At 38.9% G+C, this 22,862-nt stretch overlaps 1 protein-coding gene across 1 annotated transcript; it reads right to left on the bottom strand.

Annotated features, from left to right (window-relative positions):
- Positions 1–14,431: 14,431 nt before the first annotated feature.
- Positions 14,432–16,947, bottom strand: LOC100893171 (somatostatin receptor type 2-like). Its single transcript, XM_003726535.2, has 2 exons — positions 16,060–16,947; positions 14,432–14,872 (listed from the first exon to the last, which is right to left on the bottom strand). The coding sequence occupies exons 1-2, from the start codon at positions 16,945–16,947 to the stop codon at positions 14,432–14,434; spliced, it is 1,329 nt and encodes a 442-aa protein (XP_003726583.2).
- Positions 16,948–22,862: the final 5,915 nt, after the last annotated feature.

Genomic DNA, 22,862 nt, shown 5'->3' with positions numbered 1-22,862 from the left:
TATAGGCGATTACACCCTCGACAATTCAATAACGCATGCAGGAGTCGTGCTCTTCAGAATTTGTGCAACGTTGGTAGAAGAGCCTCATGCATGTTGTCTTCTTCATCTTTATCATCATCATCATCATCTCTACTACTACTACTACTGCTACTAAACTACTACTACTACTGCTGACGCTGCTTCTACTACTACTACTACTACTACTACTACTACTACTTCTACTACTACTACTACTACTACTACTACTACTACTACTACTACTGCTACTACTTCTACTACTACTACTACTACTACTACTACTACTACTACTACTGATACTACTACTACTACTGCTGATACTATATAGTACGAGTACTACTGCTATTAGTACTGCTACCCACACTTAAATATCTTCGAAACGAGACATTTTCGTATTGTTTTGGTTCATATGAGATATTTTTCAGGCTGCAATTTCAACTTTACTTAAGCTAACTTTAATGGCATTATAAGCTTACCAAACAATGAGGCGACACACTTGACGAGAGTAAAACTGTACCGTTTTAACTAAGGTTCATGGAGAAGAAAACTCCGGCCGAGTAGATTGACGCTCCAAAATAGATCCCTCACTTATGATTGGATGGTTTGTAAAATGGAAATGGTTCTGAGCATTTACTCGAAACTATTCACGTTTTAATGCATATCCTGGACGAGAAAAAGAGATCATTTAATCAAGGTTGTACTAAATAAAGTGTCTTTTACAGTCATTATGCAAAGCGAAACTCGAAACATGCATTTGGGTTTTATTGGTGCCTCCGTCCAGTATCCATTAGCATTAGGAACGCCATGAAAATAATATCAACAGGAAAGATATTGATATTTGAACTTACGAGCATACATTTAATTTCTCTCATTCACTTTTCTATTCACATTAAAACAATAATTATGCACGTAATTGGTATAGAGTTTCACGGGTAAAATTGTTTAAAGTAGGAGCACTGGGATATATTGATGAAGGATCTTGACTCTCATAAGGAAGATGTTAGGTTCGATCCTTGTTTGGTGCTTACATTCTTAGTGAATGTGTTTTGCCCATGCAGATATGTCCCTCTCGACCCAGGTATATCAAATGGGTTTCTGTGGCCCCCAGTAAGAGCAGTATTAATACAGATGTGGCTACCCTGTGCAAATAAGACCAAAGTATCCATTATCTATTATAAAGGGCGCAAGAAGACAGTAGTGAGCTTGTGTTGTGTACAGGAATGAATGATTTACGGAATAAGACCAAATGGAGAAAAATGAGAGGGAGAGAGAGAGAGAGAGGGAGAGAGGGGAAGGAGAGAGGGGGAGGGAAGAAGAGAGAGAGAGGGGGAGGGAGGAAAGGAGAGAGAGAGAGAGAGAGAGAGGGAGAGAGATGAAGAGAAAGGGAGAGGGGAGAAAGATAAAGATAACATGCTAAGTTGTAGTTGTAGTGGGATTATGTGTGGTCGAGTCAATGAGGACATGACGTCACAAACTGATTAGCATAATGGCAATTTGTGTTGTGATTCTCATTGTTCCATAGTTTTACTTACTTTTTTTTCAAAAATGCATAACTTTTTTATTAGTTATCCGATTTTGCTCAAACTTTTTTAGATTGGTTAGTCTGATTTTTCTGCTTCTATCGAAAGTAAATTATTTTTGGAGTGGACGTGCCCTTTAAGTTTAACGTAGACGTTTGATTTCGAGCGATACAAAATTAAAGATTTAGATTTCTACTCGTGAACATTAGGCTTAAGAGAAAAAACAGAAAAATGAAACACATGCATTGTGCAAGAAAAGGGAACAGGAAGGGAATGAGAGAGAGACAGAGAGACAGAGAGACAGAGAGGGAGAGAGAGAGAGAGAGAGGGTAGAGGGAGGGAGAAAAGAGCGAGAGTGGGAGAGTGATAGTTTAAATGAAGTTTTCTTATGGATGATAGGGCGTAAGGTGGTTGACTCTCTCATTGAGAGAATGAGGGGAACAACTAATAATGATGAGCCGGTCTTGTTCAGCAAATAGCACAATGTGATACAAAGTTTCTATTCACTTCCAAATAATGTAATCTGGTTTCAGACCTATAATTGATTCCTTAAGCGAGAAATTTTCCGGTCCAAAATACTTTGAGGTAATGACTAGAAAGCGACGGAAAGACGATGAAGCAATAAGTAATTGTGAGAAAAGAAAATGAGAGAATAATGGTGGGTAACTGATCAAGTTCCTTGGCAAAAATTTACAATGACATAAATGATAAAGAACATAAACTAATAACCAGAGGAGTTTACCAACAAAATACCTATTTTGCTTAATATTGTTTAGGTTTGTAATGATAAAATAAATACCGTGATAATACCATTTTGATTATGCATTTTTGATGCTATATCACATAGGCCTATATTGTGATACTGATACTACTACTACAACTACTGCTGCTACATCTTTGTTTGGGTTCATATGAGATATTTTTCAGGCTGCAATTTCAACTTTACTTAAGCTAACATTAATGGCATAAGCTTACCAAACAATGAGGAGACACACTTGACGAGAGTTAAACTGTGCCGTTTCAACTAAGGTTCATGGAGAAGAAAACTCTTGAGCATTTTACCATAACTTTGTTCAACCGGCCCAGTAGATTGACGCACCAAAATAGATCCCTCACATTGATTGGATGGTTTGTAAAATGGAAATGGTTCTGAGCATGTACTCGAAACTATTCACGTTTTAATGCGTTCCTGGACGAGAAGAAAGATATCATTTAACCAATTTTATTGTACTAAATATAGTGTCTTTTATAGTCATTATGCAAAGTGAAACTCAAAACATCCACTTGGGTTTTATTGGTGCCTCCGTCCAGTATCCATTAGCATTAGGAACGCCCAGAAAATAATACCAACAGGAAAGATGTTGATATTTGAACTTACGAGCATAAATTTAATTTCTCTCAGTCACTTTTCTATTCACATTAAAACAATAATTATGCACGTACTTGGTATAGAGTTTCACGGGTAAAAATGTTTAAAGTAGGAGCACTGGGGTATATTGATGAAGGATCTTGACTCTCATAAGGAAGATGTTAGGTTCGATCCTTGTTTGGTGCTTACATTCTTAGTGAATGTGTTTTGCCCATGCAGATATGTCCCTCTCGACCCAGGTATATCTAATGGGTTTCTGTGGCCCCCCAGTAAGAGCAGTATTAATACAGATGTGGCTACCCTGTGCAAATAAGACCAAAGTATCCATTATCTATTATAAAGGGCGCAAGAAGACAGTAGTGAGCTTGTGTTGTGTACAGGAATGAATGATTTACGGAATAAGACCAAATGGAGAAAAATGAGAGGGAGAGAGAGAGAGAGTGAGGGGGAGAGGGGAAGGAGAGAGGGGGAGGGAAGAAGAGAGAGAGAGGGGGGAGGGAGGAAAGGAGAGAGAGAGAGAGAGAGAGAGAGAGGGAGAGAGATGAAGAGAAAGGGAGAGGGGAGAAAGATAAAGATAACATGCTAAGTTGTAGTTGTAGTGGGATTATGTGTGGTCGAGTCAATGAGGACATGACGTCACAAACTGATTAGCATAATGGCAATTTGTGTTGTGATTCTCATTGTTCCATAGTTTTACTTACTTTTTTTTCAAAAATGCATAACTTTCCTATTAGTTATCCGATTTTGCTCAAACTTTTTTAGATTGGTTTGTCTGATTTTTCTGCTTCTATCGAAAGTAAATTATTTTTGGAGTGGACTTGCCCTTTAAGTTTAACGTAGACGTTTGATTTCGAGCGATACAAAATTAAAGATTTAGATTTCTACTCGTGAACATTAGGTTTAAGAGAAAAAACAGAAAAATGAAACACATGCATTGTGCAAGAAAAGGGAACAGGAAGGGAATGAGAGAGAGACAGAGAGACAGAGAGACAGAGAGGGAGAGAGAGAGAGAGAGGGTAGAGGGAGGGAGAAAAGAGCGAGAGTGGGAGAGTGATAGTTTAAATGAAGTTTTCTTATGGATGATAGGGCGTAAGGTGGTTGACTCTCTCATTGAGAGAATGAGGGGAACAACTAATAATGATGAGCCGGTCTTGTTCAGCAAATAGCACAATGTGATACAAAGTTTCTATTCACTTCCAAATAATGTAATCTGGTTTCAGACCTATAATTGATTCCTTAAGCGAGAAATTTTCCGGTCCAATATACTTTGAGGTAATGACTAGAAAGCGATGGAAAGACGATGAAGCAATAAGTAATTGTGAGAAAAGAAAATGAGAGAATAATGGTGGGTAACTGATCAAGTTCCTTGGCAAAAATTTACAATGACATAAATGATAAAGAACATAAACTAATAACCAGAGGAGTTTACCAACATAAATACCTATTTTGCTTAATATTGTTTAGGTTTGTAATGATAAAATAAATACCGTGATAATACCATTTTGATTATGCATTTTTGATGCTATATCACATAGGCCTATATTGTGATACTGATACTACTACTACAACTACTGCTGCTACATCTTTGTTTGGGTTCATATGAGATATTTTTCAGGCTGCAATTTCAACTTTACTTAAGCTAACATTAATGGCATAAGCTTACCAAACAATGAGGAGACACACTTGACGAGAGTAAAACTGTGCCGTCTCAACTAAGGTTCATGGAGAAGAAAACTCTTGAGCATTGTACCTTAACTTTGTTCAACCGGCCCAGAATATTGACGCTCCAAAATAGATCCCTCACAATGATTGGACGGTTTGTAAAATGGAAATGGTTCTGAGCATGTACTCGAAACTATTCACGTTTTAATGCATATCCTGGACGAGAAAAAAGAAATCATTTAATCAAGGTTGTACTAAATAAAGTGTCTTTTACAGTCATTATGCAAAGCGAAACTCGAAACATGCACTTGGGTTTTATTGGTGCCTCCGTCCAGTATCCATTAGCATTAGGAACGCCATGAAAATAATATCAACAGGAAAGATATTGATATTTGAACTTACGAGCATACATTTAATTTCTCTCAGTCACTTTTCTATTCACATTAAAACAAAAATTATGCACGTAATTGGTATAGAGTTTCACGGGTAAAATTGTTTAAAGTAGGAGCACTGGGATATATTGATGAAGGATCTTGACTCTCGTAAGGAAGATGTTACGTTCGATCTTTGTTTGGTGCTTACATTCTTAGTGAATGTGTTTTGCCCATGCAGATATGTCCCTCTCGACCCAGGTATATCAAATGGGTTTCTGTGGCCCCCCAGTAAGAGCAGCATTAATACAGATGTGGCTACCCTGTGCAAATAAGACCAAAGTATTCAGTATCTATTATACAGGCCGCAAAAAGACAGCAGTGAGCTTGTGTTGTGTACAGGAATGAATGATTTACGGAATAAGACCAACTGAAGAAAATGAAAGGGAGAGAGAGAGAGAGATGGGGAAGGGGAAGGAGAGAGGGGGAGGGAAGAAGAGAGAGAGGGGAGGGAGGGAAGTAGAGGGAGAGAGAGAGAGAGAGAGAGAGAGAGAGAGGGAGAGATGAAGAGAAAGGGAGTGGGGAGAGAGATAAAGATAATATGCTAAGTTGTAGTTGTAGTGGAATTATGTGTGGTCGAGTCAGTGAGAACATGACGTCACAAACTGATTAGCATAATGGCAATATGTGTTGTGATTCTCATTGTTCCATAGTTTTACATACTCTTTCAAAAATGCATAACTTTTTTATTAGTTATCCGATTTTGCTCAAACTTTTTTAGATTGGTTTGTCTGATTTTTCTGCTTCTATCGAAAGTAAATTATTTTTGGAGTAGACTTGCCCTTTAAGCTTAACGTAGACGTTTGATTTCGAGCGATACAAAATTAAAGATTTAGATTTCTACTCGTGAACATTAGGTTTAACAGAGAAACAGAAAAATGTAACACATACATTGTGCAAGAAATGGGAACTGGAAGGGAATGAGAGAGAGAGAGAGAGAGAGAGAGAGAGGGGGGGGGGGGGGGGGAGAGAGAGAATAGAGGGAGAGAGAAAAGAGCGAGATTGGGAGAGTGATAGTTTAAATGAAGTTTTCTTATGGGTGATAGGGCGTAAGGTGGTTGACTCTATCATTGAGAGAATGAGGGGAACAACTAATAATTATGAACCGGTCTTGTTCAGCAAATAGCACAATGTGATACAAAGTTTCTATTCGCTTCCAAATAATGTAATCTAGTTTCAGACCTATAATTGATTCCTTAAGCGAGAAATTTTCCGGTCCAAAATACTTTGAGGTAATGACTAGAAAGCGATGGAAAGACGATGAAGCAATAAGTAATTGTGAGAACAGAAAATGAGAGAATAATAGTGGGTAACTGATCAAGTTCCTTGGAAATGGTTCTGAGCATTTACTCGAAACTATTCACGTTTTAATGCATATCCTGGACGAGAAAAAAGAGATCATTTAATCAAGGTTGTATTAAATAAAGTGTCTTTTACAGTCATTATGCAAAGCGAAACTCGAAACATCCACTTGGGTTTTATTGGTGCCTCCGTCCAGTATCCATTAGCATTAGGAACGCCATGAAAATAATATCAACAGGAAAGATATTGATATTTGAACTTACGAGAATACATTTAATTTCTCTCAGTCACCTTTCTATTCACATTAAAACAATAATTATGCACGTAGTTGGTATAGAGTTTCACGGGTAAAAATGTTTAAAGTAGGAGCACTGGGGTATATTGATGAAGGATCTTGACTCTCATAAGGAAGATGTTAGGTTCGATCTAGTGGCGTACCTAGGATACTCCGTCAGGGGGGGGCAAGCGAACGAAACAAACAAAAAAGGCGATGCTAATTTTCACTTCTGGCGAGCGAGCGAGCAAAACAAAATCTTTAAGTAAACGTTTGGTATATAAACTGGTATTGTTGCAAGTTGGGGGTGGGAACATTCACTTGTTAGCGACGTTAATTTTTTTTTTTTTGCAAACGAGTGTAGCGAGCAAGAAAAAAAATCACTTCTTTTTTAATAATTGCCACTTAAACTTGGTTCAATTGTCCCATGCAGGGCGCGGGAACAATATTGTGTTTAGGGTGATTTTATACCCACTTTAGCTAGCGAGCGAAAATACATCTTTCTCTCAATGAATTGCTATATAAAATTTGTTTCATTGTTGCAGGTAGGGGGCGGGCACAATCGTGTTTAAGGCAATGTCAATCCCATTTTGGCGGGCAGGCAACCCCCTACATTTCTCTTTTTAATGATATTGTAGCAGGTTAGTGGTGGGCACATAATTCCACGAGCTAGCGAGCGTAGCGAGCGAAAAAAAAAAATCACTTCTCTTTTATAGGGAAAATATGGTACATAAAACTTGGGTTCATTGTTCCATGTCAGGGACGTGATTATTAAAAGCGGTGTTATTTCTATTTTGGCGAGCGAGCGTAGCGAGCGAGCAAAAAAAATCACTTCTCTTTTATAGGGAAAATATGGTATATATAAACTTGGGTTCATTGTTCCATGTCAGGGACGTGATTATTAAAAGCGGTGTTATTTCTATTTTGGCGAGCGAGCGTAGCGAGCGAGCAAAATTTTTGTAATGATAATTGGTTCATAAATTTCAGATTTTTTTGTTGCAGGGCAGGGGGGGGGGCAGGGCTTACACAATCATGTCTAAGGTGATGTTAATTCCGTTTTGGCGAGCACGAGCACACCAAAACTTCTTTGAATAACGTTTGGTACATAATTATTAACTGGTTGTTGCAGGTTGGGGCGGGAACGTTAGCGGTGTCAATTCCATTTTGGCGAGCGAGCATAGCGAGCAAGCTAAAAAATAAATTCTCTTTTAATAAAAATTAATAAATAAACTTGTTTTTATTGGCGCAGGTCAGGATGGACGCAATCGCGTTTAACGCGATTCAATTCCATTTTGGCGAGAGGGCGAAAAAACTCCCACTTTTAATGATATTGTTGCAGGTCAAGGGTGGGCACAATTGTTTCCAAAGCAATGTCTATTCATTTTATTCGCGAGCGAGAAAAATGAATTAGTCTCTTTTAGTAACATTTGGTACATATATTGTGTGTTATTGTTGCCATGGTTGCAGGTTGGGGCCCGTCGGGGCAGGCACAATTTTATTCTAGGCAATACTAATCCTTTTCTTTTTTCAGGGGGACGAGCAAGTGAAAACATTTAATACAAAATAGGCTAGCAAGCAGTTCGCGCCAGCGAAGAGTTTCGAATTTGTTATATCACTTATATTTTCCTATTTTCATTTGTTTTAATTTTTCAGGGCCGTATGCGGAATATTTTTCTGGTGGGGGAGGGGGAAAGATGCGTTAAAAGTTTTCGAAGAATCTCAAAAGCAAAAGGAGTGAAGGGAGTTCGAGCGACCGAACTGGTCATGAGGGTACTTTTGCATTTTCAAAAGTAGAATTGAAGGATTTGGTAATTAAAGGCGTACACTACATTTTCAGGAAAAAAACTGTACGTTTTCAAAATATCTGGGGTCAACTGCCCCCCTTGGTGCGTACGGCCATTGTCTTTTAAAAAAAATAAATTTCCCCATTTTTATTCCTTTCCTTTTCTTTTCCCTTTTTCTTCCTTTTCTCTTCTTCTTCCTTTTTTCTTTCCTTTTTTTCCTTTTTTCTCTTTCTTTCCTTTTTTCTTCCCTTTTCCTTTTTTTTTTCTTTCCTTTCCTTTTTTTTCTTTTCTTTCCCCTTTTTCTTTTTTTTCCCCTGGAGCCCGTCAGGGGGGGGCACTCTGCCCCCCTGCCCCCCCCATAGGTACGCCAGTGGTTCGATCCTTGTTTGGTGCTTACATTCTAAGCCAATGTGTTTTGCCCATGCAGATATGTCCCTCTCGACCCAGGTATATCAAATGGGTTTCTGTGGCCCCCAGTAAGAGCAGTATTAATACAGATGTGGCTACCCTGTGCAAATAAGACCAAAGTATCCATTATCTATTATACAGGGCGCAAAAAGACAGCAGTGAGCTTGTGTTGTGTACAGGAATTAATGATTTACGGAATAAGACCAACTAGTGAAAATGAGAGGGAGAGAGAGAGAGAAAGAGAGAGAGAGAGAGAGGGGAAGGAGAGAGGGGGAGGGAAGAAGAGAGAGAGAGAGAGGGGGAGGGAGGAAAGGAGAGAGAGAGAGAGAGAGAGAGAGATGAAGAGAAAGGGAGAGGGGAGAAAGATAAAGATAACATGCTAAGTTGTAGTTGTAATGGGATTATGTGTGGTCGAAACAGTGAGGACATGACGTCACAAACTGATTAGCATAATGGCAATTTGTGTTTTGATTCTCATTGTTCCATAGTTTTTACATACTTTTTCAAAAATGCATAACTTTCTTATTAGTTATCCGATTTTGCTCAAACTTTTTTAGATTGGTTTGCCTGATTTTTCTGCTTCTATCGAAAGTAAATTATATTTGGAGTGGACTTGCCCTTTAAGTTTAACGTAGACGTTTGATTTCGAGCGATACAAAAATAAAGATTTAGATTTCTACTCGTGAACATAAGGTTTAAGAGAGAAACAAACAAATGTAACACATACATTGTGCAAGAAATGGGAACAGGAAGGGAATGAAAGAGAGAGAGAGAGAGAGAGAGAGAGAGAGGGAGAGAGAGAGAGAGAGAGAGGGTAGAGGGAGGGAGAAAAGAGCGAGATTGGGAGAGTGATAGTTTAAATGAAGTTTTCTTATGGGTGATAGGGCGTAAGGTGGTTGAATCCATCATTGAGAGAATGAGGGGAACAACTAATAATTATGAACCGGTCTTGTTCAGCAAATAGCACAATGTGATACAAAGTTTCTATTCGCTTCCAAATAATGTAATCTAGTTTCAGACCTATAATTGATTCCTTAAGCGAGAAATTTTCCGGTCCAAAATACTTTGAGGTAATGACTAGAAAGCGATGGAAAGAAGATGGAGCAATAAGTAATTTTGAAAAAAGAAAATGAAAGAATAATGGTGGGTAACTGATCAAGTTCCTTGGCAAAAATTTACAATGACATAATGATAAAGAACATAAAATAATAACCAGAGGAGTTAACCCACATAAATACATATTTTGCTTAATATTGTTTAGGTTTGTAATGATTAAATAAATACCATGATAATAACATTTTGATTATGCAATTTTGATGCTATATCATATAGGCCTATATTGTGAAAATTATGTTTTGGATTTGTGTTAATAATCCGTGTAAACACTGGAAAAAAAGTTACCGGTAATTTCATATCGTACTTCATGTGAGAATCATTCTTCTTCTTTTACATTGTTCTACAATGTCGGTTTAGAAAATTAAATTAGAAACGGTAAAATGGAGTATGATATTTTCACGTGAATTGGTTATGAAATATCGCATTTTCATGTTTTTGTCTATATTCTTCTTTTATCTGAGGTAATTAACATGCTTATTTGGGATTTGATTATAAATCCTAGCATCTAAGAAAATTGATTTATGAACGAATTGGTCAGTTTTATGAGTCTGAAATTCTTTTTGCCCAATTGATCGTGAGCCCGGCAGCCACTGAGCAGCGCCAGATCGACGTTGCTATATCCCTTATTTTTGAACACCAAACAAGGTAGCAGCAACTCCCGTCTTTAAACGTCTTTTGGTATGACGCGGCCGTGTGTGTGCGGTTGTGAAGTGTGTGTGTGTGTGTGTGTATGTGGATGGAATTTGTATGTTCCAGATATGTAACCAGAAAAAGAGTAGCTTCACCATGCCTCCGTAATTTTATCCTGGTGTCTTAACATACCCCTTCAAGCACCTGATTTATATGATCCCCCACTTAACTACATCACTTCTCTACAAAGATATAACCCAATGAGAGGAGAAGAACTTTGAGAAAGTGAGGCAGAGGCGGCGCTCCGGGGGGGGGGGGAGGGGGAATGGGAGCACAGTGTCCCTCACTTTTCAAGTATCCCAAAAGCGCCCCTTTTTACATAGAAAAATTGCCCGTTTATTTTTGCAACAGTGTCCCTTTTTACATAGAAAAAGTGTCCCTTTTACTTTGAAAAGTGCCTTATTACTTAGTAAAAGTGCCCCTTTTATTTTGACACGTGCCCCTTATCCTTCGACAAGTTCCCTTTTCCTTAGCAATAAGTGTCCATTTTCCATTCTCATAAGTGCCCTTTTTAATCTCTAGTAAGTGCCCCTTTTCAGGTACGAGAAGTGCCCCCTTTCACCTCTGATAATTGCTCCATTCAAATTTGAGAGGTGCCCTTTTTACTTTGACAAGTGCCCCTTTTCCTTTGTAAAAAGTGCCTTTTCCCCTTTTAATAACTACCCGTTTTACTTGAACTCGGTTAAGCGCTCCTTTTATTTTCACTCTCATTTATTATAAGTGCCCCTTTTTCATTCTCATAAGTGCCTCTTTTCATATCTGGTCAGTGCCCCTTTTCACCTCTGATAAATGCCCCCAATATTGATTCGGATCAATCGCAACTCTTTATAGTAGTAGTAGCTCTGTGCAGAGCTAATTTATTTCATTTACCACATTATACAAACAATGACATAGCAAAAAAAGTAGCACTGAAATATCTTTGACATTTTTGTTTATAGTCTTAATGGAAAAAACGAGCCTACTTAGAAGAACCTTCTCGGAAGCAATACTTGTTGGGTGAAATACATTTGAAAGATTATCGAGTCAAAAAAAGATGACGGAGTAAAAAAAAAACATATAAGAAAAGTTGCAGGCTGACAAGATGAATATGGTAGATGAAGGAAATAAGGGTGAGAGAGTGACAAACAGGGAAAGCGGGAAAACGACAGATAGAGACGAAGAAGAAGAGAGAAAGGGTGCATGGCCATAAGGAATCATTTTTGAGTAGTATGATATGGAAACAAATCATACACGAGTCACAATTTCGATGCGAAAAAACGGCCAGTCCCGCCAAATACGAAGAACTGGGAAACTAATTACTCTATTCTGAATCAAAAAGGGCTGAGGGCACTTTTGCATCCACTTAATGAGGGTTTTTCTTGCAATGTGCCGAGAAGGGCATTCCAATATTTTGGGCCACTGAAAGTAAAGATTCTGCTGAAAATACCGTTCTAATTGTTTTTGGTAGGTGATAAGAGCTTGCCCTTCTCTTGAGGTAACTATGTCATTCAGTTTTTTTGTTAAACATATTTGAGAGAATTCGAGGCAATTCACTTTTCTGAAGTGTGTATACATAACACACGTTTGTGACATATTATGATTCGCAGTGCTTTTTGATGGTTGTCCTAAGGGGTAGTTGTCAGGTGTAGTTCTCCCAGGGGGTAGTCGTCCTAGAGGGTGGTTGCCCTAGGGGGTAGTTGTCCTCGGGGGTAGTTGTCCTAGGGGTGGTTATCCGGGGATGGATATCCAGGGGGTACATGTATGTGTCCTAGATCCGGGTATTATCAATAACTTCAGTATTAGCTTTAAAATGAAGAGATGGATTGCTCGAAAACGCTCTTCAAAGATTATTATATTTTGTGAATCGGTAACATGGGGCCCGGACGTGAGGACAACATCTTTTATAAGAGGTGCATTAAACAATTATCGAAAAACGCTTTGTGAAGGCCCGGTCACACAGAGGGGACGCATAGGGAACGCACGGCCAGCGCATTGGCAATTTGCAATTTTGGCCAGTGCGTTGTCGTGCGCCCAACTTTTGACGAAGCTACAGCGAGCTGACACCAAATGCATAGCCTGTTGCTAGCGCGCTGAGCGCATACAGGGCGCATACAGTGCGCATACAGACCGTACACAGAGCGCACATGATAACAACTTCCACGAATGCACAGCGTGTTGCTAGCGCGCTGGACGAATGGTCCACGCATGCACCGCGTTCTCAACAGAGTGGTCACACATAGACGACGCACGGCCCGCGCATTGGAAATCGGAAAAGGCCGTGTGCCTAAAGGCCCGGTCACACAGAGGGAACGCATGGGGAACGCACGGCCAGCGCATTGGAAATTTGCAATTTTGGCCAGTGCGTTGTCGTGCGCCAAACTTTTGTCGTAGCTACAGCGGGCTGACACCAAATGCATAGCGTGTTGCTAGCGCGCCGAGCGCATACAGGGCGCATACGGTGCGCATACAGACCGTACCCAGAGCGCACATGATAACAACTTCCACGAATGCACAGCGTGTTGCTAGCGCGCTGGACGAATGGTCCACGCATGCACCGCGTTCTACGACGCACGGCCAGCGCATTGGAGTTTGGAAAAGGCCGTGTGCCTAAATTTTGTCATAATTTTGGAAAAGCTAGCGAGCTGACACAAAATGCACAGCGTGTAGCTAGCGCGCTGTGCGTATACAGGGCGTGTGCTCCGCGTATGTCTGGCGCTGGTCTAGCGCGCTCAACGCACGTCTGGCGTGCCTTTGGCGTGTACATTCATGCGTCGAGCTCCGCGCACACTTTTGAGCATGCTCAAAAAATCCCGACGCACACAGCGAATGACGACGAATGCATAGCGTGGGTCCAGCGCACTCGACGAACGAGTAACGAATGATGACGCACGCCTAGCGAACGACAACACACTGGCCCAAATTGCAAATATCCAATGCGCTGGCCGTGCGTCCTCCATGCGTCCCCTCTGTGTGACCGGGCCTTGATGATCCGATCTGCGGCCTTGATGTAGCGTACAGCAGAAAAGAAAAAGTAATGGAGATAGGGTGAAAGAAGACATACGAGAAAAGAGACAGAGAGAGTATGTACGTGTGTCCGTTTCACTTTGAAATACGATATGTTTGATGGCTCTAAAGGAACCAGGGATCCCCTCCCGCCCTGGTCAATCTGCCCCCTTAAAATTTTGACCAGAGTGTTTCAACCGGAGTGCCGCGAGAGTATTTTAGTTATATCAAAAAATATATTTTGGAATAACGTCAACTTCAGAAACTGCAAGATGCCCAAACATTATATAGACGGTGCCCGCTGGGCATTTTGGTGAAGTAATAACATTTCAGAGATAGTTAAGTTTCGCTCGCCTGCAAAATTAAGAAACTGGATAGCTAGGTCCATGAACATCCCCATATGATGCATGATGATATTCGGGTACCTCGCTGCCCTAATATCGTCATGATTCGGGCAGCATGGCGTCCGAATATATCCTTATTTATTGTAGTTTTATATCGAAATGAAATTTATACTACAACAAAGTGTCTTTTTTTGCCCTCGTTCGCTTCACAAAATTAATACATCAGGATGATTCCGAGCAGCAAGATGATCGAATATACAATCTTGTATTTTTTCTAGTGAATATTGATGATTAAATGACATTTTTGCCAAAATGATGAAATGCAACAATTTTCCCATCTTCATTTTTTCTAAAGGTTCATAATTCTGAAACACAAATTTCCCCACAAAAAAGATATTTCATTTTCGGAATTATTCACCTTCGGATTTATAAACCTTCGGGAAATCGATATGAAACCGTGTTAACTATGCCACGTGTATTTTGTAAACAAATGATCACTTGAATGCCAATTGCAAGAGTCTATTCTCGACGCTACTTTTTACGGCTCAGAGAAAACATCTGCCGTAACGAAGTCCTGAATCCGTCATTGATCACGGAGTAGACGAAGGCGTTGACGATGTGGTTAGTGAGCCGCAGTGCAGTCAGGACTTCGAAGATTGTATCAAGAACTCGATTTCGATCGATCGCGATGAGGACGTTCTTAGAGAGGACGCTGTGAACGATCTGGGGCATCCAGGTGGCGAAGAAGTAGACGGTGATGACGAGCAACATCCGCGTCGTCTTCCGACCCATGTCGGACTCTTTTGATTTCGACGCACCTGCACGATTTGGACGTTGACGACGGCAAAGGCGGCTGAGAAATGAAGATCGTGACAACTGTTTACTGGGTTGACTTGGGTTTGGTGGTGATTGAGCGTTTTCATGTGTGGCAATGGCAACTTGGCAAGAACCATCGGGGTCCAGGTGTGTCCTCTGTCGATATAATAATAGGTATAGAGGGAGATATTATTGCATAGAATTTCTCTTTTAGACGCAATTGGATCGAGGAAGGAAGATGGTTTGACCATGGACCCTACTACAGATGGACTAATAATGAGAGTCTTTCTTTGATCACATCATGGCCACTGCCACCGGATAATGTGTATGTTGAAGCGGACATTCATTTGACGCGACAATGTTGATTATGTAATCACGCATCATCACAGTCAAAAGAACTGTTTACATTTCTTCAGATTCTTTTCGCTGGGCCAAGGCCGAGAGTGTAGTTTCAGGAAAAGTATCGTGATTTAAGACCAGTTAGAGGAGCAGTGAACTCCAATGTATGACAATTTGTGTGATATTAGATTGATTGTTAAAGAAGTGGACACTGGTGGACATACATCCGGACTTGCCAAACTTTGAAAAATATATATTTTTGTATAATAATACCTTCCATTCCTTGGAAATGGATAGGATAAGTTTTAAAATGAAGTGTAAAATCCGGGGTAAAATCATTGTGTTACAGCCAAATTTACACGTCTCTCTCGTAAACTACTTCTAATTTCCTATTGAAAACTTCATATACGTCAATATTCATATTATGTACGCCACAACTGCACATGCATTTCCGTTATTTAAAGCGATCCAGTTTCTTTTGCGCAGGTATTTTATAGATTCTTCAAGGCACAATTTCGGTCTTTTATGGCCGACTGGCGGCGGTCGTGATGAGATCAAAGCTTAGAATCATGTTAGCAATGTCATGATGATTCTTTTGACAGAGTCAGGTGCATGAATATATTATGGTACCGATCAGTGTTCATTAGTAGTAGGTCCATGGTTTGACTAATATATTATAGCGGTCGTCATATTTTGTATGCTACTAATTACGAAATTCTGCAAATTCTGCAAATCAAATTACAAATCTGAATTATCTTTCCGCATTATCACAACTCGAGCTATTACAGAACAACGTAAAAACATATCTATATCCAAACTCGGGGATTTAAAAAGAAGTCTGTACGAGTAATTCATTGTCATGAAACATGTTTTTTTTTAGATCATCTGTCTTACCTTTTATTTTATACAATTTGTTTCTAGTTCAAGCCTGTACAACAAACCAAGACAATAATAGCAAGTGTTCTGGTGATGGCACGTAACCAATTAGGCCTACATCATCTTACCTTGGACATCGGATCGGACCTCGACAGCCTTATCGATCCAGCAGAATATGGCAAGGAGTTGGCTGTCGGTGAAAGGTTGTCCGTTTTTATCGATGTTATACCCGTTGATATGTTCTCTACGAAGAGGCTATTATCAATATGCATTTTGAAGTTGGAGTTTAGAGAATCAGCAGTCACCAAGCTCTTCACAACCTTGCTAGGTTGGATGGTGGCGATAGGGACTGTATTGCCTACGAGCTTGTCGTGAATCTTTGCCCTCTTTTTGAGGAAAGCGTAAATGATCATGTACATGATGGAGCTCGTAATCAACGACAAGGCGAATATGAGCACAAATGCTACTGACATCATCAAGGTCGCCATGTACGATATCGTTTGGGTGCATTTATCACCTCTTAATTCCAAACGCGCGACCTCGAATACCGTTCCGGGTATGTTGATGGCGACGCCGAGGCCCACGACGACCATCGATGCCAAAATCGACGACCTCTTCGTGAGGCGACCGTGACGTCGTAGGGGTCGGCATACCGCCAGATAGCGGTCGACGCTGATGACGGTTGTGAAGAATAGTGACATGAATGCACCCGATGTCTCGGCGAGGTAGGCGAAGCGGCAAAGACCGGTCGTTACCAACGAATAGAAGCAGCTGCGGATGATGAGGGCGGGGGTGAAGACGCAGGCGAGGAAATCGACGATACCCTGGCCGATGATCAACACATCTGTGCTCGTCTTTCGTTTCTTCCTGCCGTATATGAGGAGGATGATGACATTGCCAGGTATCCCGATCACCAAGACGAGAGCGTAATAAGTCAGGATAATAGCAACATTGTTGTTGATGCCATCGTCGTCGTCTTGCCCTTCCCGATCATCATCCAAAACTGTAACGTTCATCCTGGGGAACATATTCTGCCGGTGCATGTCACTTTGAGATAAGCGTACACGAAGCAAGAATTTCGCCACACAATGCAAACAGTAGGTGACTTTAGCTTTCCAAATTAAATCAAAGGAAGTAATCAAATCGCGATAAGATCAAAGCTCATAATAGTGGATGTCAGAAAGAACATTATATTTGACATGTTCTTAGGAGGAGCAAGTATCACTCAAAAGTTTCCTTCGCAAGTTACTGCTGTAAAATATAACTGCAGTCTCATTTGACTGAGGGTGTCAACGTAGAATGAAGTCGAAAATCTTACATCGACTCGAATGGCATTTTTTTCTGGGAGAGAATCATAACTGACAGCTGAAAATCGAAGCTATAAATACCTTTCAAATTAATTTCCAGAGATGAAAGAGAAAGACGCTTATTCTTGGGAGTACATGCTCACCATGACCCTGCACGTATCCTGGGAACATCAAGTTCCTTTATGAGACAGCTTTTGCATCACTGCTTTGAGATGGCAACGATGGTCGATTTCTCTTTCGACGTCGCTGAACTCGTCAATAGTCGTGTTTTAATTAGAGATGCCATTCAAGTGATAACAACAAGTCAAAACCGTGCGAGATGACCTTATAGTTGAGTACTTTGGCTTGTCCGCTCCATGAGCCTGATTGCATTTTGAGGGCGAAAATTGATCAATTAGGAACTTATGGGTCACCTTCGAAGCATGTTAGCTTTCCACTTGTTTAATTATGTACCTGTTTACGATGGATTATGGATATAATTTGCGATGCATGGCGTAGATAGAGATCGAACAGCCATAGGTAGGGGTACTTCCATCATTGGTGGGGTATTGGGAATAAAAAACATTAGTTTGATGAAATGCGAGAGAGCAAGACAATAGAGTGAGGGGATGTGTGGGAGGGGTCGTATCAACCTCTTTTTTAAAACAAATAATATGTCTCGATCGTTCTCTCTCTCCGCAACGTCTTTAGTTCTTCATACTATACGTACTGTACATGTACTTTTTGTTTGGAACTTATTATATCTTAGACATTTTCTCACAATTTGTTATTATTTATACGAAACATTGCACATTACGTGCTTAAAGGTAATACAAAGTTTTGGCATGGGGTCGGAAGCATATGCGATCCTACAATATTCACTGATCTAAAGTTATGAAATTGTAAATAATAAACACTTTATGTTGTATAGCTCCCTTTCAAGGTCAAGATATTAATTAAGCTATAAAACAATGTTTCTTGACTAAAATCGACCGATAAGCTATTCCCGTTCGAAAATTATATACCACAACTACATATTCTGAGATTGTCATGGTCGCAGCTACCATTGTACGGCCGTAGGAGCTATTTGAAATTTATCAAAATTTACCGGGAGCACCGGTAAATCTTTATATTCAATTTTCTCGGAAGCAGAAGTGTTTTTGGGGCAAAAAATTCTAGCGTTTTTAACACATCCACAGGGGCATCCAAATATATCAAAATTGTAAAGAATCATTATCCACCCATTTTTCAAAATGTCCCAAAACTTTGTAATACCTTTAATAGAATTGTTTCCCATTACTTTATATTATTACTCCCCATTAATACATTTACATTATTTTTCTCTCACCCCCCCCCCCCAATTCAGATCTTGGAATGGATCAATACCCCTATATATGTTTGTAACTTACCCATGAATAACAATTTATGATTACCGCGCTTCTTTGTGTGACCCCGGCTTTGCATGATTGTGACCTTCATCAAATGGGCCGTAGATGACATAGACGGTTTAATTATATCACTTAACAGCAGCCCTAATTTGTAAAAAAGTATTAGGAAAAATCGACGATTTACCGGTATACGTGGAAAAAAATATGGTAAGATACCTAGAATTGATCTCTCTCTCTCTCTCTCTCTCTCTTTCGACACATTTAGCTTTCGTTCGTTTTTTTTGACCGGACTATATTATGTATGTACATGTCCCTCCCGAGTCGATAAATTAAGAGAAAATACGCTACCTTCAACCTCTCTCCCTCTCCCTCCCTCTTCCTCTCTATCTCTCTCTCTCCCTCTCTTTCCCTCTCCCCCCTTACCCTCTCTCTCTCCCTCTCTCCTTCCTCTGAAATAATATAGCTTTCGATCGCTATTTGATTTGAATAGCACGGTGCTTAAAAAAATGGACGAGATTTTAGAATTATTCATTGACCTGAATCGATTAATTAAGATATTGCGCTTAGAATAACCTTGTTTTCTCTTCTGATAAATCCCTGTGCTTGTTCTTCCCTGCATTTATTGAGGTCAAAATGAATGGAGATTAATTATGATCAAAATTACTGGTCAAGGCATGTTTCGTTTTCACTGTTTTTGCAAATGGTTCTTATTTACAAACATCCAAACACATTTACTCTGAACTTTATTTATTAAGTTATATTTCAGTAGGGTGGTTTCATTCAAGCCCCAAAATAAATTTAATGGCCTGCTTTTCAAGGAAGCCCTACATTTTACAGGTACATAACATAACATAAAGTCCACTCCAAATCACATCACATCACATATAATACAAAACAACACGAAATGAACACAGAACTACGTAATAGTATAATAATTAAAAAATAAATGGATAATCTACACGAATAAATTTATTTATTCATTCTAGTTTTATTTAAAGGAACTATGTCCCATTTGCAGGCCAAAAAATGAAAAGGTTAAATTCCAACGGCATTTGAAAAACAATACTATTTTTAGAACTTTCCTCAATGGTTGTAAGTTATTGATTTAATTGGGAGATGACTGTTCTCCGACTTTCTTTTTGATCCAAAGGACAACACCATAGTTTTCCGAGGGTGTATATACATCTTATTTATATACACACTAAATCAGAGTCAGTGTAAATTTTCTTGAACTTCAGAAAAATTATTTTAAATGACAGTATCGTCAGCATAAAGTGATATCTTGGAATTATAATGACACTTTAAATTATCAATATCATTAATATACAAACAAAAAATCAAGGGACACAGAATTGACCCTTGTTTCACCCCAGATTTAACAGTTAAATACTCACTATGATGATTATATATAGTAACACACTGTCGTCTACCAATTAAGTAAGATTTATACCATGTATACACCTTGTTACTTATGCCATAGAAAATTAGTTTATCAAGTATTATTTTATGTGGAATAACGTCAAACGCTTTCCTAAGATCGTAAAATATTGTTCCAGTAATCTGACCGAATTTATATTATCAAGAAGGTAATCAGTAATTTCTGTGAGACATGTGGTTGTGGAAAGAAGTGGTCTTAATCCAGACTGACATTCGGATAATACATTATTTTGGTTCAGTTAAGAATACAATTGTTTATGTTCGGCTTTCTCTAAAGGTTTTGACAAAGAGGGCAGTATTGAAATGGGCCTGCAAAGAGATTCGATCATACACCTGGAATTATCAACAATAAACGTACCTTCCTTGTGTATCGGAGTGATTTTTGCAGCCTTGAGATCACATGGAAATCGTGAAGTCTTATTAATTAAATAATATAAGGAGTGGTTTTTGCAATGATATCTACAGATAATTTGAGTAACCTGGGATGCACACCATCCATTCCTATAGCCTTTTTTACAATCAATATTGCGTAGTTCATTCATTTCTAACAAATTCTGATTTGACTTCTTGAAATTCGAAAGAACAATCGGTTTGCAATAACGTTTGTAAACAATTGAAATTACCATCTACAATCCTAGGACATACCAGTTTGTAGATTTGACCTCACATCATTAAAAGTTTCATTCAATAAACTTTACTTTGTCAGTTATTATTTCATCATAAATTAAGATTGTGTTGCTTACCTCCTTTTGCCTTGAAGGCAAGAGTCTTTTCAAAACCCCTTCTTATTTTTGCTCAGATTATTTCTGAATTCTGAGAACTCGTTTTGGTAATAGTCTGTTTCCATTTTTGTTTAGGTTATTTTCTTTGTTTCTATAATACTTGAACTTTTCCCGGCAACAATCACACTTCGTCTTTTTATACCTTTTCATATAGTAATTACGGTCACGTGCCAAAGTAATATATTCATCTGTAATCCAAGGCACTCCATTTCGTTTTCTTCTGACAGAAATAAAAGGTTCATGTTTATCACTTAATATTGTAAACACAGATTTGATATGAGAGCACACGTTATCAACATTTTCTTCACTAAAATCAGCCCAATTTTGATTTCTCAAGTCCTCTTAAAGTTTCGATAAGATCTAGATTTACACATTTTCCAATGAATTATTGGATTTTTGCCTTTTACGACTAGAAATATTAAACAGTGGGCACTTAAACCAACGGACATTACACCGGACTTCAAATTAGCAATAAAATTCGAGGTAAGTGTTAAATCAATGAGTGCACTACTATGAGGTGTAACTCGTGTAGGATTATTGATTAACTTCAGTGATTAAGCTGACAAATAGATAGATAGATAGATAGATAGATATTTGGTTTTATTCAAGTACTGATTAAAAAGTCTGAAGACTAAACAAGTCAGTTTACAATATAAAATGCATAACAATAAAAATAACAAGGTCAAAAAACACATGGATAAATTAAATCATTACTAAGTAAAAAATATAATAAGTATATAAGTATATAGTAATAAGTAAATAAATAATTATATACAATTACCATAAATAATTATATATAATACGATCATTGCTAGTGAAAGGACTTGGAATTCCAATTAAAAACAATTAAAACAGCTTTGAGAGATCACAATACTAATACTTGACATAATCATTATGCAATAATTAATTAACATTTAAAAATTCACAATGGCGAACATATGAGGGCATAACTAAGAAGTTGAATTCAGAAGTTGTATAAAGTAAGGAATGGGAGAAAGCATGCGTCTTTGAGTTCGTATACGAGGTAATGTCATGTGTGTAGAGTTCCGAAGATTGCGACCTGTGATTGATTCTCTACTTTTTGGCAAGAGATGGCGATGGTCAGGAGAGGTTAAAACTGATTTGGCAAATTTAGTTGCTAGTTCGAGACGCCTATACCTAAGGGATTCTAGTTTTAAAGTTTTAAGGAGTTCACTATATGGCAGTAAATTTGGGTAACGATTATCCTCAAGGCTCGCTTCTGAATACGTTTGATGGTTTCAGCCTGAGCCTTCGTTATACCAGAAGTCCAAACGGGGGCCGCAAACTCCAGTACCAGGCGAATGTAGAGCTGATAGATTGTCACCAAATATTGTGTGTTGACCCCATTCTACAGAAATACGACAATCTACAGATATCCTTAATATTTTACATAATGTATTATCATTTCTCATATTACAGTTGAAATCACCCAGCAAAAAGATATATTTGACAATAACTTTACTTTCTCAATATTCCCTTGGAAGTTGTGCTAATTTAATGCCGTTTTCCTTTGGAAAATCACAAATTATTTTGTATCTATTATTTTCAGTCGAAGTAGAATCTTGTGTAATATTCGGAAGATGAGAACATCCAAGACGAGCTTCTACGGGAAAGATATCTTCTTGTTCCCAACAGGGAAACTGTTTCAACTTTCAAAGTACATACAGTACATTGCCAATTTTTAAAAGATTCATTCATATCATCGTAGTTGCATTTAGAAATTCCTTCACATACTATATGTGCCCATTTGGTACACGAAGTACATAAGAAGGGGTAGTGAGCAATTTTTTAATTTTTATTTTTGCCCTCGAAAATTTGAAAATCGTACCCCCCCCCCCCGGGGGGGGGGGGAACCCGTCTCCAAATAAAGGTAAAATTAACGTGTTTTTACCTATTCCCCCTCCCTGGATCCGCCACTGACTAGGTTTCGAATTTCCGGTACCGTGGGAGGTTTTTTTGGTCACGGACCGGTGCTTGGTCTTTGGGCTCCGACTCGGTGAGATCTGTCAATAGACCA

This window comes from Strongylocentrotus purpuratus, unplaced genomic scaffold (assembly GCF_000002235.5).
Source record: "Strongylocentrotus purpuratus isolate Spur 01 unplaced genomic scaffold, Spur_5.0 spur5_scaffold_14, whole genome shotgun sequence".
Taxonomy (NCBI): Eukaryota; Metazoa; Echinodermata; class Echinoidea; order Camarodonta; family Strongylocentrotidae; genus Strongylocentrotus; species Strongylocentrotus purpuratus.
Note: the sequence above shows the minus strand (reverse complement) of the source record. Positions and strands in the feature narration are given on the sequence as shown.